Source organism: Mesitornis unicolor, unplaced genomic scaffold (genome assembly GCF_000695765.1).
Source record: "Mesitornis unicolor isolate BGI_N332 unplaced genomic scaffold, ASM69576v1 scaffold30943, whole genome shotgun sequence".
In the NCBI taxonomy this organism is placed as follows: domain Eukaryota; kingdom Metazoa; phylum Chordata; class Aves; order Mesitornithiformes; family Mesitornithidae; genus Mesitornis; species Mesitornis unicolor.
The window spans coordinates 20,621-35,663 of NW_010174486.1; the positions used below are offsets into that span (position 1 = coordinate 20,621).

Below are 15,043 nucleotides of genomic sequence, written 5' to 3' on the forward strand. Positions count from 1 at the left end.
ACCAGGTTTGTGCAGCCCTGGTCTGAGCAGCAGCGCTGGTTTTGCTTCCCATCTGGGCTGCTTGCCCTGCATTGAGGGGGCCGGCTGGTATTCACAATTGCAATAATTCCCCAAGTGTTGCTGAATCAGGGCCCTCTGCTTTTAAACGTCATTTGCCCTCTAGTCTCTTAGTGCATTCTATTTTTCCTGTCTTTCACAAAATCAGGATTTGCTGCTCCTCCTTGATGGTATTCTTGTTCCCTTTCACAGTGGAGCTGCATGCTGCTGTGTACCCCCAAGATGTAGGTGAGCAGCAGGGGCACAGCGATGCTCTGCACAGTTAAAACCCAGGAAGTCCAGCAGGAGCTGTTTCCACGTGTCTGCACAGATGCCCATATTCTCTAGAAATAGCTGCTATTTCTTCTCCTTGCATTTTTGCAGAGTAAGCAGCTGCGTGCCAAACCGCACACAGCTCTTGTGCAACACCCTCAGAGCCTGGGCTGGTGCTCAGAGTGTGGCTGCAGAGGGGCTGCTGTGGAATTGGAGCGTAAGAACAGAAAATTGGGGTTTGGGTCCCAGATCACCAGCCATGTGTGTCCAATAGTTGTGGTAAAACAAATAACTTTTCACCTTTAACACATTATTCTCACATTGAGAGGTGCTGTTGTTTAACACTGTCATATTTAGAGGACAAAAGATGTTCTGTTTCCCTTTGGGTTTCAAACAGGGACAGTATTCAAGGACAACAGTTACCTTGTGCTCCGAAGTGCTGCATAGACAGGTTGTCGGTGAGGAAATAAACTGTCATGAAGGCATGGATCCGTGCCTAAATAAGATTAATAAGGTTTCTGTGATGAACTTTTGTGTAAAGTTTGGATTGAACGTTTGCAATGTAAAAGCAAAAAAAGGTTCGGGTGCTGGTCACAGCTGATGTATGACGTGTGCTGGGTGCTCACGATCAGCGGTTCCCTACCAGTTGTGTTTTTATTTCAGCCATAAGTCAGTGTAAGTTAAACTGATGTAAACCAAGGCAAACCAGAGCCATCCAAACCCAGCCTGTGCTCCCCAGTTAGTTCCAGATAGGATTAATAGGCTCCTGTGGATGGTGAGGGGTCCTTTCCACACTTAGAGTTTCTGTTCATAAATTTAATAGAAGTATTGATGTTCATTAGCATAAAACCACCTAAAAGGACCTTGTTAGCAGTCCTAAACACCAGCATTCTTTGAGTACACCCAGGTGAGCTCTGTGGAGGTGCTGTACAGCCCCAGTGAAGATCCAGCCCAATTGTGCATACTTTGTATTGTCTGCTGTCTTCTCACCTGTCCTTTCCCTTTAGGATGTCTGTAGCTCTGCTGTGTCCCTTCAGGATGGCTTTGACAACGTAATGGTAACCACTCAGACCATCAACTTCTCTTAATTTTCTCTTTCACACAAACATGTGTTTATTCCAGCACCCGGGCTGCACACTTTGCTTCTGATGAGAATTATGCGCTTTGGCTCTCCTCACCCCTGGAGCACGGTGGCTGCATGTGGCCAGGCTGGGAATACACCTCCATACATGGAATACCTTTTTCTTACAAATATTTCCAATAACAGCATCATTGATCATTTTTTGTTGTGTTTCTTGCTGTGAAAGATCTGAGTAGTGGTGAGATGTCCAACACCACGTCCATCGACGCGCTCTGCCCTCACCCTCAGGCAGGGGCAGCGCTGGCTGCTGTTGGAGGACCCATAGGGATGGACCACGCGTCCCTTTTGGCCAGTGCGTCCTTAATCTCTGCGTGGAAGGCTTTCCAGATGTTACTAATTAGGAAAGCTGCTTCAGAGCCAGGTTGGAGGGCTTTCTGCCTGTCTTAGGAAAACTGCAATGTACTTAAAAGCACTAATTGAAAAGACAAAGCAAAACGTGTTTTTAAAAAGGCTTTGCTGCTCACCTGGCTGTCCATGTTGTATATATATTGTTCCTGTTTTTACTGGTAGCGTGTCAGAGCAGCATCTAGATCACTGTATTTGCAGTTAATTAGCCACACCTAGATAGATAGCAAGTATACATCGAAGTCTCTCAGATCAATCATCTTCTTACTTATGTATGTGTTAGTGTTCCCTGCCTACTTCCAAAGTCAGATTTAGTCCCATTTTGGTCAAACTCAGCCTGCGGTGCCATGGCTGCTGCAATCACCTCTGCCAGCCCCAGCACCAATTTAGAAAATTCCATCTATATACGCTATGGTCACATACCTGTACAGGAAAAAGCAGCTCGTTTTGCTTCAGTGTGAGGTGCAACTGGAACAGAGAACAGTGGTTATTGTGTAACATTGCATCAGCATTAAATAAGTGTTTGGTTTTTTTCCTTTTTTAAATGTTGTTTTTGTGTATCACGCATGCACAGCGCTGGCTTGCAGCCAGTGGCTTGCACATTTAGCTGAATTTTTACTAAATGGTGCCTGCAGGAAGCAGTCCCTGTGCATTCAGCAACATCCGTGCTGCTGCTGAGGAGTGTGGGGCTCTCACAGCACTGGAGCTCACTGGAGGGAGCACCATGTCCTGCCGTGGAACAAACCCATCTGTCCCTCACCGAACCTGTGGCGTTTTGCCCCTGTGCTGCTGGGATCACACAGCCCCTTGTTCTGTGTTTTCTTATGGGATTAGGGCCTGGTCCAGTTTCCATTGCTGTAACTTCCAGTGCCACATGTAACTGCACACTACATGGGCACGAGGGGGCAAATGCTGTCCTTGGGCCCCCCAGGTTGGCTGTCCCTGGGTGACACAGCATGGGGAGCAGTGCTGAGCAGCCCAGTGTCCCCAGTGCCTTGTGTCTCTGCGGGGAGACGCTGCAGCACTGTTTTTTCCAGAAATCAGCCATGGTTTTACCTGATTTCACCTTTGGGTGAATTCAAGTTACATCTCTGTTGGTCTTGTGGTTGGTGCCTTATGGAAAAGCTTCGGAAGCCATTTGCTTGGAGAAATTGCTATTCTTTTTTTTGTTTTCTTCTCTTGACTCTGTTTAAAAGAAGAAAAAACATAAGTACCTGAGTCCCTTTCCCCTGTTGATGCCCAGAGTGTGTGTCCCATCTGCAAGGTGTCCGTTCTGCTCAGCAGTGCAGCCTCACCTATCGAGTGCTTGTTCTGGGAGATCCTTATCTCCATTTGCAGATGTTTTTCCAGATAAATCTGATTTACCCTGAACTTTTGTCAGGACTGATAGATGTTACTCAGTTCACACTTCCTGTACTCCCTAATTTGGTTTTCAGGATTTTCCATGAAAAATGGGTGTGTGACAACCCCATGCAACCTGCAGTAGCTTTGCCCCTGGTTTGCATCTTGCCCTTTCCCTCTCCTGCCTCTTCTCTACCCAAAGCAGTTGGTTTTCCAAATGATCACGTGCAGCATCACAATCACACAATAATTACACAAGCTTGATCTTTGGCAAATTCTCATTTGCCAGTTTTTCACAATCTTGGTCCTGAAATTACATCTAGTGTTTTATTTTTTCCTATTTTCTTGTGCTACAAAACATACTAATGCAGCGATGGTTGAAATATTTAAATTATTTGGCATCAATTGGTCATAAATACCGAGGCAATTTGAGATGGACAAACCGGGCTGTCTGCTGGTCACCAGTACAGGTGTGTTTCCAGGCCACACTGGTCGGGAGCTGGAGATGCTCGCATTACCCATTGATCACACTGGTATTTTGTATCTCATAAGCAAATTGGCTGATCAGCATTTTGCCTGCTTCACCTGGGAAAGCCCTAATGGGGTAGCCTGAGAGAGATCTCAGCTGAGTTTTACACTGGAGGTTGTCACTCACTCTAGGCTCCCTGGATAATGTCATGGACTGTCTTCAAGACATTATTTTATTTCCCATCCTTTGCAAAGCTTTATTTCAAGGGGTGTCTGCAAGACCCCTGTTCAAAGCGGCTCTTTTCACTGCTGCAGAGTTGCAGTCGTGTCAGACATCAAACAAAAGCTAATTCTTCTGTACCCCTGCGAGCACATTTGAGCAGTTTGGCGCTGAGCGGTGGTGTGGGAGTGAAGTGGCCGGGTCTCTCCACGGCTCTTTGGGGCGCAGCTTGGGGTTGGTGTCCAGGTCAGAGCCATACCTAATGAGTACCGTACCCTGATGTCTTTCAGGGCCAGCCCATGGACCAGGCTGCTGTTTTCACTCCACAAGTGCAACCTGTGCCTCAGCTACCCCCCTATCTAGGGCTGCAGCCAACACAGGTACCTACTGCTCCCCCAGGGTGTCTGCGTAACGATACTTTAATTAGAGCTTTGTTACCTGCAGCCTGCTCCTTGTGCCTGTGACAGGCCTCGTGTGTGCTCGTGCGTGCAACCGTGGGACCTCCTTCGAGGATGCTCGCAGTCTACATGTGCTGTAGCTCATAGATGTTTTTAACATGGTCACTTCCCAGTTTTTCCTAATGTTGCTGGTAAAGACAAGCACACCTCAGCATCATGTCTGAAATTTGACCAACTTCTGGTGAGATGGTGATACCAGTAACTCTTTAAAATGGAGCTTTGTTATGTCCTCTTGGTTCTGATACTTGGGGTTTGAGAGGGGAAAGGTGAAGCAGAGGTTTGCGCTGGCCTGGTGCCTCTCAGGGAAGGGTGCACAGCATGCTCATTTGTGCTGTGTGTGACCACAGCGGGGTACAGCTGGGGTGGGGGACCCAGGACAGTGTATGGGTCATGCCTCCGGTTATCTGGGCCTTGTCTCTCTGATGGCGGCCATCTGTAGTTAAGCTGACTGAGCGTGGGTCCAGTAACCACTGTGTGTGTCCCCACAGAGCATGCCCCCTGGGTACACCATGTTCAGCTCTCCAGTGCCCAGCATGATGCTGTCTCCCAGCTGCACCCCCCGGGCCTACACGGCACCTTCTGGCCCTGCACTGCTGGAGCGGCTGCATCCGGCGCAGCACAGCCCCGGGGGATTCCTCCAGCAGCCACCGGCTGCCTATGCACAGCCCTCGGTGGGCACACAGCGGTGAGCATCCACCCTCCATAGTGTTTGTTCAGAGATCTAAAACTTTGTTTAAAATAGTGTGTTAATCAAAATGAGGTTAATGCTGGGTCTGATTAGCAATTAATTTGCCTTTCTGTCCAATTTCCCCATTTTTTCCTTAATTTAATTTTATTTTAAATTGGTCTTGGCACACATAGCCCAGTTGTTCCGTGTGTTTCTGCAACATAAAAACTAATGTAAAGATAGGTGTTGGATCCTATCTCACCACACACACGCACACAGATACCATAGAATCACAGAATTGTTGTGGTTGAAAAAGACCTTTATTAAGATCATCATATCCAACCATTACCTAACCCTGCCATGGCCACCAAACCATGTCCCTCAGCACCACATCCAGATGGCTTTTAAATACACCCAAGGACAGAGATTCAGCCACTTCCCTGGGTGAATATGATAGCCATAGTATGCAAACACGTATGGTATTAAACATTAATAAATATTCCAGGTTTACCAAAGATTATGTAGTCAAGAAAGCACAAGACCAACTTGGCAGTTTAACTGGCAGCAGGCAAATGAATTTTGCATAAGCCTGAGTACACTGAATTGACTTCCCTGAAGTACAGCTGAGTTGCAGTGCCTATGAGAAACAGGAAAAATTCTCTTGTAAAGAAACATAACGGAACAGAAGGCAGATGAGGCAGGAATGAAATCTGTAAAAGAGGGTGTTACAGGGTAAGCAGAGTGAAAACTAGAGTTGCCAACGACAGGGGTTTTTTTCTAACAGCATCTGTGTAGAGGAGCATGTTATTACCTACATCAGTTACTGGGCAAGTACTATGGCAATGCTTCTATTATGGAATATTTTTCAAAGCATTTATGTTTGGGAATATATTCTTCCTGTAACATCTTTTTAAATCTATGGGAGTTTCGTGTCTCAGCTTATAGTTGTGTACACCTGGCCTAACTTGTGTCTGTGTGTAAATGAAGAATAACCCGTTCTATTTCCCCTCAGGTTGAGCCATCAGCCCCTGCAGCCGAGCCCGCTGGCTGGGGGGGGTTTGGAGCAGGCTCCCCTCGTGCCCCTGGGCACAGTGCAGCTCCCGGAGCCTGTGAGGCAGCGCCAGCAGCGCCTCTTCCAGGTGGGGCTGTGGCTGTGCGGGGCCCTCGGGGCAGGGTGGTATTGTGGCTGTCGCTGTCGGGCGGTGGCGTCGTGTGCTTGCATGTATTCACGTCTAAGGCAGCAGAGCCTGGCGCTATGAACCTGGGCTGCTTTGACTCCAGTACAGTAATTCATGGGTTACGTTTGGGATTTCCAAAAGAGAGCTCTGGATGTACGTGTAAAATTCAGTACTTTCACTTTCCAAGATTTTAGAATGCCTTTGCAGAAGCTACATTTGAGAACGGCCTTGCTGAATGTGCTGAGACAAAAGCAGTGGCTGTGCTATTCCAGTTTGGCCTTGTAATGTATACAGGAATTAAATTGAAGGCTTACTGCCTGTCTGGCTTTTTGCCTATGTTCTAGTTTGATGTATTTTTATTTTGGAGGTAAGCATCAGTTTATCAGCTAAATATGTAGGGCTTGGCACAGAGGAAGTAAATAACATTACAAATACTTCCTGTGGCCTTGATGGTTGGAATTATGTTCATGTTTTCTTTGTAATGCAATAGCTGCTGTCGCATGATGATGTGTCTAGATTTATCTAGATATTTTGGCATTGCAGTAAACTAAACATAGCAGCTTTTCAGTGTTTTTCTGTCTATTCAATATGCTCCTTGTCAGCCTTGGTGTGGCTGGCGATGACAAGGGGAGAACCCTTTTCAGCGCGTGTGGTTCAGTGTCACTGCGTTCAGTGTCGGTGTGGTTCAGTGTCACTGCATTCAGTGGTGGTGTGGTTCAGTGTTGTGTTCAGTGTCACGGTGCTCAGTGTCGCTGTGGTTGAATGTCACGTTGTTCAGTGCTGCAGTGGTTCAGTTGCCACTGTGTTCAGTGCCATTGTGGTTCAACACCCGTCTCCTTTCAGTTGCAGCAGCAGCAGCAGGGGCAGCAGCCGCTTGGTCTCCAGCCCACACAGCCACAGCAGCCCTTGGTAAGCGGGGTGCAGCGGGTGCTTTGGGAAGACACGGGGCAGCAACAGGGTGTGTTTTGTCACTCGTGGAGCTGGGCCTTGTGGCAGAATGGGGGGTTCGTGTGAGCCTGCCTGCCCGCTGGTGCTGTGGTTTGGGTTCGCCGTTCAGAGATGCTCCTTCTCACACTGGAGAACTTTCATGTGGCATTCACCAATTCACTCAAAACTGGCACCCAATGCTTCATTTCAATGTATCTTTTTGAAATTACACATAGCAGTGTTGATGTAAAACTGGTGATAAATACCCCAAACAATACAAGTAACTACTTGTAACAGCTTTTCTGATATAGCTTTTCTGCTATATTTCAAGAATGACTTGGGGATGGTTACAAAGTAGGTATTGGTGCTTTTCTGATTCTGTACCTCTGTTTTCATTACAAGTGAAAATTAGACTTTCATTGATTTTTTAGTTTTTCATAATAGCATTTGTCTTCTGACCCATGTGAGTGTCCCAGAGCCAGCACTGCCCACTGCAGGCTCCTCTTGCAGCCCCTCGCGCAGCAGGAAGCGTCCCGGGTGTTGGTTTCGTGTCCCCAAGAAACCCTGGTGTGGTTCGCGCTTTTCCCTAACCTCAGCATTTCCATGGGACTGGTAGCCAGGAGGTTGCACAACGTGCTTAAAGTGAAGGATTTGGTTTCAGAAAGGGAAAAGACGCTGAAGTCTTGTAAAACACTGAAACTGCCTTCAGTAAGCACTGAAACAAAGCACGGGCGTTTTCTGCAGCGTGTATGATGCTATTAGAGGGTTGGAGAACTCCGCTTTTATTCAGCACATCAGGTTTGCAAACTGCTCGGGTGTGCTGTGTGCCCTCCTTCAGAGGCACAGAAAATCACTTAATTAGAGGCGCATGCATTGTCTCCAGATCTAATGAGAAGGAAAACTCAGGATATAGGGAGCAGACCCAGAGAGCTCAGGGTGTGAGGATCAGGCAGGGGGTACTCTGTGAAGGTTTGACCGGGTTTGGGTTGTGTGCCTTGCTTGTCCCCATTTCCCTCCCGAAGCAGGAAGGTGTGCAGGAGCTTCTGCTTTGTACGGGTGATGCATTTCCGAGGGCAGAAATGGGGCTTCAGCACCAGAGGTGTTGGTCGCGGTGGTGCACACGCGGCCGCTCTGCATCAGGTTGCTCTGCCAGATGTTGGTAGCGTGGTGTGCAGTGCATTCAGTGCTCTGACACACAGGAGAGCAATAAACGCTGTTCACAGAGGGTGATTTTCCTCTGAGTGACAGCCAGCAATGCAGAGAGAAAGCAGCGCTGCTGCTCCCCATCCGTGCTTGAAAACCACATGTCATGGGTCCGCTGGCCAGGGAGCGCTTCGTACTGTCAGATGGACCAGTTAAAAGCTGAATTCTGCTCTGGTGCGAGTATAAATGGGGTGCAAATTTGTGACAGCCAATGCACATACACCAAGGGTGCTGTCAAAGTGCTTTAAGTCCCGATTTAATGCATTAGCAGCAGATTTGGCACTTGTGCACTGTGTGTGGCTTTCACCTTTCCTGTTTCTTTTGCAGTTTCCAAGGCAGGGCCTGCAACAGACGCAGCAGCAGCAGCAGACAGCGGCGCTGGTCAGGCAGCTGCAGAAGCAGCTCTCTAGTGAGTGTGTGTGCTCAATGTACAGAAATGTGTATTTTAATGGGGAATTGGCTTTCTGGAGATGTCTTGTATGTTTAAATGCTGCTATATATCCCTGTGCTTTACCCACTGAGGGCTGGTTGTCCATCCCTGTGGTGGTGCAATACCAGAGTTGGTGCTGGTGCACCCGACCGGTTAGTAGGTTGAGATGTTCTCCTTCCCCTCTCTACTCTGCCCTGGTCAGACCACATCTGCAATATTGTGTCCAGTTCTGGGCCCTTCAGTTCAAGAAGGACAGGGAACTGCTGGAGAGAGTCCAGCGCAGAGCCACAAAGATGATGGAGGGAGCAGAGCATCTCCCTGATGAGGAGCGGCTGAGGGAACTGGGTCTCTTTAGCTTGGAGGAGACTGAGGGGTGACCTCATTCATGTTTATGAATCTGTAAAGGGTGAGTGTCAGGAGGAAGGAGCCAGGCTCTGCTCTGTGATGTCCAATGACAGGACAAGGGGCAATGGGAGCAAGCTGGAGCACAGGAGGTTCCATGTGAACATGAGGAAAAACTTTTTCACTGTGAGGGTGACACAGCACTGGCCCAGGCTGCCCAGAGAGGTTGTGGAGTCTCCTTCTCTGCAAACATTCAAAACCCGCCTGGACACGTTCCTGTGTGACCTGGTCTGGTGATCCTGCTCTGGCAGGGGTTGGACTGGATGAGCTTTCGAGGTCCCTTCCAACTCCTAAGATTCTGTGATTCTGTGATCCCACACAGCTGTGTTGGTCTCAGAAGCACCAGTCCTCGTGGCTGCGTTAGCTTCCCTCACTCCTGCAGTCCCGAGGAGATGCATGCGCTGGATCATGTCTGAGGGAATGTCCTGTTGTTTGCTATTACTGCCTGAAATAGGGGTATTTGTCCGTATTTCTGCCGTGATGATGCACCCCCCTGTGCTTCCCCCGCAGGTACCCAGCCTCAGCAGGGAGCCGGCCAGTGCGGGCACCCCACGCACTTCTGAGTGCAGGGAGACGCCAGCTGAGGTTTGCACTGACGAGCAGGATGTTCACCGCTCAGCGCACTCGCTAATGCTGGAAAGCAAACCTTCTTTTCCTTCTCTTATCATTTCAGTAATCATTTTTTGTGCTGCAGTTGATGTGGATATGTAACAAGGCGGGTTTTTTTGGGTTCGGGGATTTTTTTGCGTTTAACTACATTTAAATGTGTGGACTTACAGGCCTGTTTGAAGAACATTATTGCAGATTTTATGAATTTGGTGCTTTTTAGGTCCTGTTACTTTTAAAGACAACAAAGAATGGTGGATTTATTTATTTATTTGTGGGAAACACTTTCTTTAGGTTTTTTTTTCATTTTTGGTTTGGGTTTTTTGTTGTGAGTTTATTTTTATTTTTAAAGAACTGCATTGGACCAAACTACTGAACTGAAAGGCACTTCCAATTCTGGCATAAAAGTTAATTTGTTCATTAAAATGTTCACCTCTTTCTTTGTTGGTAGAACAAGCATCCATTTAAGTTGTGCTTATTTGACCGTAATTTTCATATGCATTTTATACAGCTCTTTGTTTAAAGTACCGATTTTCTCTTGCTCTCATTGTGGTAAGAAGGTGCTGAAGTGGGTTTATTGCTTGTACTAGAACTTCTTAAAGTTTATATTAAAAGCCACAACGTAATGTTAATAAACCTACCGGAAGCAGTGGTGTTTCATATTTGCTCATTTCCATATCAAGTTCGCTGGTCCTCAGCTCCAGAGGGGCACACGCTGTAGCAAGGAGTGGGCTTTGCTCCGCTTGTGGGGAAATCTCCAAAACCTCGGAGCCCTGGAGGGAGCCGCTCTCCTGCTCACAAACCCATTCCACGGAGCGAGCCTGGAGCGTCCACCCCGGCCCCTTCTGCGGTTTCAGCGCTGCCATAGATGCGGCTCTGCATGCCAGGGTCACCTTTGATTATTCCCTGCCTGTGCCGTGCCGTGTGGTGTGTGAGGCGGATCGCTGGGGAGTTCTGGCAGCATAAAGCACGATGTGCTATCAGCTGAGTAAATTGTAAATCGAAATTACTACAAACAAATCGCTGTTATTCAAACCTGTTCACAAAAGTTGTAATTTTGCTCATATTAGAGCTGAAAAACCAGAATAGATTTATTACTATTTATGTAATTTAGGAGTTAGTCTGTATTTTTTTTAATGCATTCATTTTGAAAGTGGCATGTGCAGGGCATTTAAAATATACTTGGGAAGATTTTTCCCTGTTCTGTGTTAACTCAGTTTGCTTAATTGACCGTACACAGAGATGATGGATGGCATCACAGCCAGGTGTGCTGTGGGGAACAGCACTGCGGGAGGCAGCACAGCCAGCTGTGGAGTAACACTGCATGGAAATCTGCAGAAAAGTCCATTCTGACTGGCTTTTACAGCAGTCAGGTAAGTCTTGATCACATAAACGTTATTTCTGTTCAGTTTTTTGTAAGGAGATTTACTGTTCTTCATAGCAGCTATTAGAGATACTAGCCAGTGAGATTTGTGTAATCCAGCTATATTGTGGCTACTGCTCCATCAGCACTGTACACTTTTTCTAAACAGCACTCAACAGTTTGCTCTCATTTAAAAATGAGAACAAAGTTGTTCTGTGTGTATCGTCCCAGAGTTCTGTGTCAAAAAGTGTGTGTGAACCAGGGGTGTATTATCAGAAATACTTCACTACTTGTTTCACCATTGGATATTTATTAAAAAAACCCATACTAAATATTCAAACATATTAAGGCTGCAATCTGCATCACAATAAATCCACTCTTTGGCTCTCAGATACTCTTGCTTTTTGTGATCCATGCTCATGGTAGCCATACAAGGTGGACAATATTAAACGAATATGGAGAAGTCTGTCCTTTACTGAAGATCTGTGCTGGCAAAACAAAAGTGCCTAAAGGTTGTTTGTCTTTAAGTGTGTTTAATCACAGGAAGACTCAACGCGAGGCAGTAATGCGAGGGCTGCTTTCCCCAAGCCCTTCCTCTCTGTTCGTGCACGGCCGCTGCAGACTGAACACTGTTAAATGTGTTTAGGCGCTCGCATGCCTACAGCTGCCTTTGATTAAATTTATTCCAAGAACAAACTCAGTCCAGCTGTAGGCTTTGTTAGCAACCATTCACACTGTTTTTCTTATTTCAAATGACGTGGACATATGTTACTGTGAAATCGCTGCCAAGGTGGTTCTTTGCTGTGCACTTGTACGTGCCAGAGTCTGAGGGTAGGGGACTGGGGATGAGCAGTGTCCCCAGGGGACGGAGCAGCTCGATCCCAGGCACTTGGCCTGGGTGACCAGGAGAGAGCACAGAGCGGTCAGGGAGCTCCCAGGAGATCTCAGGTTTGGGGACTCCCAGCGCCGCGCAGTGGAGCTGAAAAGGTGCACCAGGCACGGCGCGTACGGTGTGCGGCGGCCGGTGTGTGATCCTCGGGGCGTAGGCGACAATCACCACGGGGATGGTCACAGAGGCATCTCCAGCGGCGTTGTGGGCCGTGCACACGTAATCACCGCTGTCGCGAAGGGTGGCGTCGCGGATGACCAAGGTGCCGTTCTCCAGCAGGACGTGTTTCCCGCGGAGCTGCGGCCGGGCCAGCACGGAGCCGCCAGGCAGGGTCCAGGCCGTGCTGGGCCTGGGGCTGCCCTCGGACAGGCAGTGGAGTGACAGCACCTCCCCACTGGCACCCTGCACCGGCCCCTGCGGGCGCGTGAGGATGCTGGGCTTGCGGCCCACTTCGAGCACCATCAGCTTTTCAATGTAGCCGACTTGATTCCGGGCAGCGCAGCGATACTTCCCGGCCTTGTCCCCGTCGGAGTTATAGATGGTGAGGGTCCCGCCACTTCCCGTGACAAACTGGGATGTCTTGATGCTGCCGGAGAACCAGGTGCCATTGGGCAGCATCCAGCTGATGTCAGGTGGAGGGTTTCCATCCACAGAACAGTTCAGCGTGGTGGGTTTTCCAGGTTTTGCTATTATTTTTTCGTTAAATGGATTTTTAAATGTGGGTCGCCTTAGCATTTCTAACACCTCCAGCTGCACCACCAGCATGCTCTCTCCCCCATCATTACGTGCCACACAGATAAAATCTGCCGTGTCAGAAGGCCGTAAGTTCCGAATCTCCAGTGTCCCGTTTTCATGTACAACAATCCTGCTCCCATAATATGGAGCTGTTAGGAAAATATTGTCAGGCATGATCCACATAATCTGAGGGAGAGGTGTCCCTTCTGCTTGACAGTCAATTTGTTTCTTTGAGTGCCTCACTGCCGTCACTTTCATGATGGTTTTGTTCCCATATAAACCATTTATGATGGGTGGCCTGGCAACAACATCCAGTTTGTACAGTTTTGTATCGTCCCCTCCAGGATTGTGAGCAACACACGTGTAGTCCCCGGCATCCAGCAGCCTGGCTTGGCTGACAGACAGAGAGCCATTGCCGTGCAAGACATGTCGCGCTGTTGACGAGGAGATCATGTCACTGGAAGGCAGCAACCAGAATATTTCGGGCTTGGGTTCTCCAGCAGCTTCACAGTCCAGCACTGCCGTATCTCCAGCTCTCACTTTCCTGTACGTCTTGTAATTATGCTTTATCTGAGGGGCCGTCATGACAACGGTGATGCGTATCTTCATTTCGTCCCTTCCCAGCGTGTTCTGAGCGTAGCAGGTATAATCCCCGCCTTCTGTTACACCAGCTTTGTTGAGATACAGAGTGCCGTTGTCAAAGAGGATGTACCTGCGAGACCTGCGGCCACTGTCGTCTGCCAGCATCGCGTTATTGATCACTGTTCCATCAGGCAAACCCCAGGATATTTCCGGTGCGGGTGACCCAGAGGCCTTGCAGTCCACTTGGAAGTCTTTTCCATACGGCACCAGTTTCTTAAAATACTGCTTCTGGTCAATCTTGGCTGGTTTCATCGTGATGCTGACTCTCATCAGTACCAGATCATCCCCAATTTTGTTCCTTGCAACACACAAGTAGTCCCCTGCATCCTTTTCAGTGACTGACTCAACAGCCAAGGATCCATTGGGGTACACGTGGATTCGGCTCCCCATTCTGTAGGGGGGAAAAAAGAGGAGAGTTAGGGAACGAAACACTGGGGGTGAGTACTGCGCGTTGGGAGCGACTGGCGGCGTTAACAGCACCATACGCTACAGGCGCTCTCCAGTGGCCCCATGTTCACACCACCCACAGCCCCAGTGGTTACAACCTGACATTGCTGCAGCCAAAGCATGATTACCATCCATTCCCTTCATTCAAACAAGACTTGTGTTCATTTTGGTTATGACAATTGATGTGGTGTGTTATTAGGCGTATAATAACAAGCCATCACCACCAATGTTTCACCACTGTTAAACGTTTAAAAGTGAATTTAGTTCACAGTGTATTGTTTCAGCGATGCAACAGCCCCTTATGAAACACCAGAGAAGACAGCATTTGATATTTCCAAAAGAAAGACTCCTACCTGTGCCACTGGTCCACAACTGCCTTGGAGGGTAACCTCCAGATGATGCTGGGCTTGGGCTCCCCAGTTGCTGTGCAGTTCAGAAGTAACTTGTCCCCAAAATTTAGCCGTGTCATTTCTGGAGAGGCCATAGCTATTTTCGGGAGCACATCCCTGTGCTGCACCATGAGGCTCACCACCCTCCTCTCTGAGCCCGTCGAGCTCGTGGCTATGCACTCGTAGGTGCCGCTGTCTGCAGGGCCGACACTGCTGAGGTGGAGGGTGCCGTTGGGGAACAGGAACAGCTTCGCTTTGACGAACTGCAGGGGTTTCACCACGGTGCCGTCAGAAAGAACCCAGTGGACACTGGGCTGAGGCTTCCCTTGCACAGTGCAAGGCAGCCTCAGGTTTTCCCCCGTGGCTCCTTCGAGGCGTTGTCTCTTCTCCTCCAGAATGGTGGGGGGTGCCGCAATCACCTGCAGCTTCACAGCCCGCGTGTCGGTGCCCGCTGGGTTTTTTGCCACGCACGTGTAGAGGCCCCTGTCGTAAACAGTGACTTCCTGGATAACTAATGTGCCATCCAGCTCCACACGAGCTCTGCCATTTCCCGCGGAAGAGCTGGAGACGTGCGTCTTGTTGGCCAGCACCCAGGCAATGGCAGGGGGGGGCCTGCCCTCGGCCCTGCATGGCACCGCCAGCGCCTTCCCCGAGTGAGCCGTGAGGAGCTGCCACCTGGGGCCGGCCACGCGGGGCGGGAAGGCCAGCACCGACAAGGTGACCAGGAGCCGTGCCACGCCGTGCAGGTTGGCTGCAGTGCACAGGTACTGCCCTCGGTCCCCCAAGCTGGCCCGTACCAGGGCCAGCGTGCCATTGGCAAACACCCTCCATCGGCCCACGCCTCGGCCTGCTGCAGCGTCCAGCCCTGCAGAAACAAGGGACA

The 15,043-nt window shown here is 49.0% G+C and overlaps 2 protein-coding genes across 2 annotated transcripts in view; one reads left to right on the top strand and one right to left on the bottom strand.

Annotated features, from left to right (window-relative positions):
• MED12L (mediator complex subunit 12-like) overlaps nucleotides 1-9,652 on the top strand; it is a gene marked incomplete at its 5' end in the record, with an annotated part of 28,533 nt that extends 18,881 nt beyond the window's left edge. Inside the window, 6 exons of the mRNA XM_010181072.1 lie at nucleotides 4,115-4,204; nucleotides 4,771-4,967; nucleotides 5,962-6,088; nucleotides 6,971-7,036; nucleotides 8,585-8,666; nucleotides 9,600-9,652. Of these exons, the coding sequence (XP_010179374.1) occupies nucleotides 4,115-4,204; nucleotides 4,771-4,967; nucleotides 5,962-6,088; nucleotides 6,971-7,036; nucleotides 8,585-8,666; nucleotides 9,600-9,652 (615 nt within the window). The remainder of the gene's footprint in view (nucleotides 1-4,114; nucleotides 4,205-4,770; nucleotides 4,968-5,961; nucleotides 6,089-6,970; nucleotides 7,037-8,584; nucleotides 8,667-9,599) is intronic.
• Nucleotides 9,653-11,806: 2,154 nt separating this feature from the next.
• Nucleotides 11,807-15,043, bottom strand: part of IGSF10 (immunoglobulin superfamily, member 10) — a gene marked incomplete at its 5' end in the record, with an annotated part of 8,716 nt that continues 5,479 nt past the window's right edge. Inside the window, 2 exons of the mRNA XM_010181073.1 lie at nucleotides 11,807-13,715; nucleotides 14,125-15,025. Of these exons, the coding sequence (XP_010179375.1) occupies nucleotides 11,807-13,715; nucleotides 14,125-15,025 (2,810 nt within the window). The remainder of the gene's footprint in view (nucleotides 13,716-14,124; nucleotides 15,026-15,043) is intronic.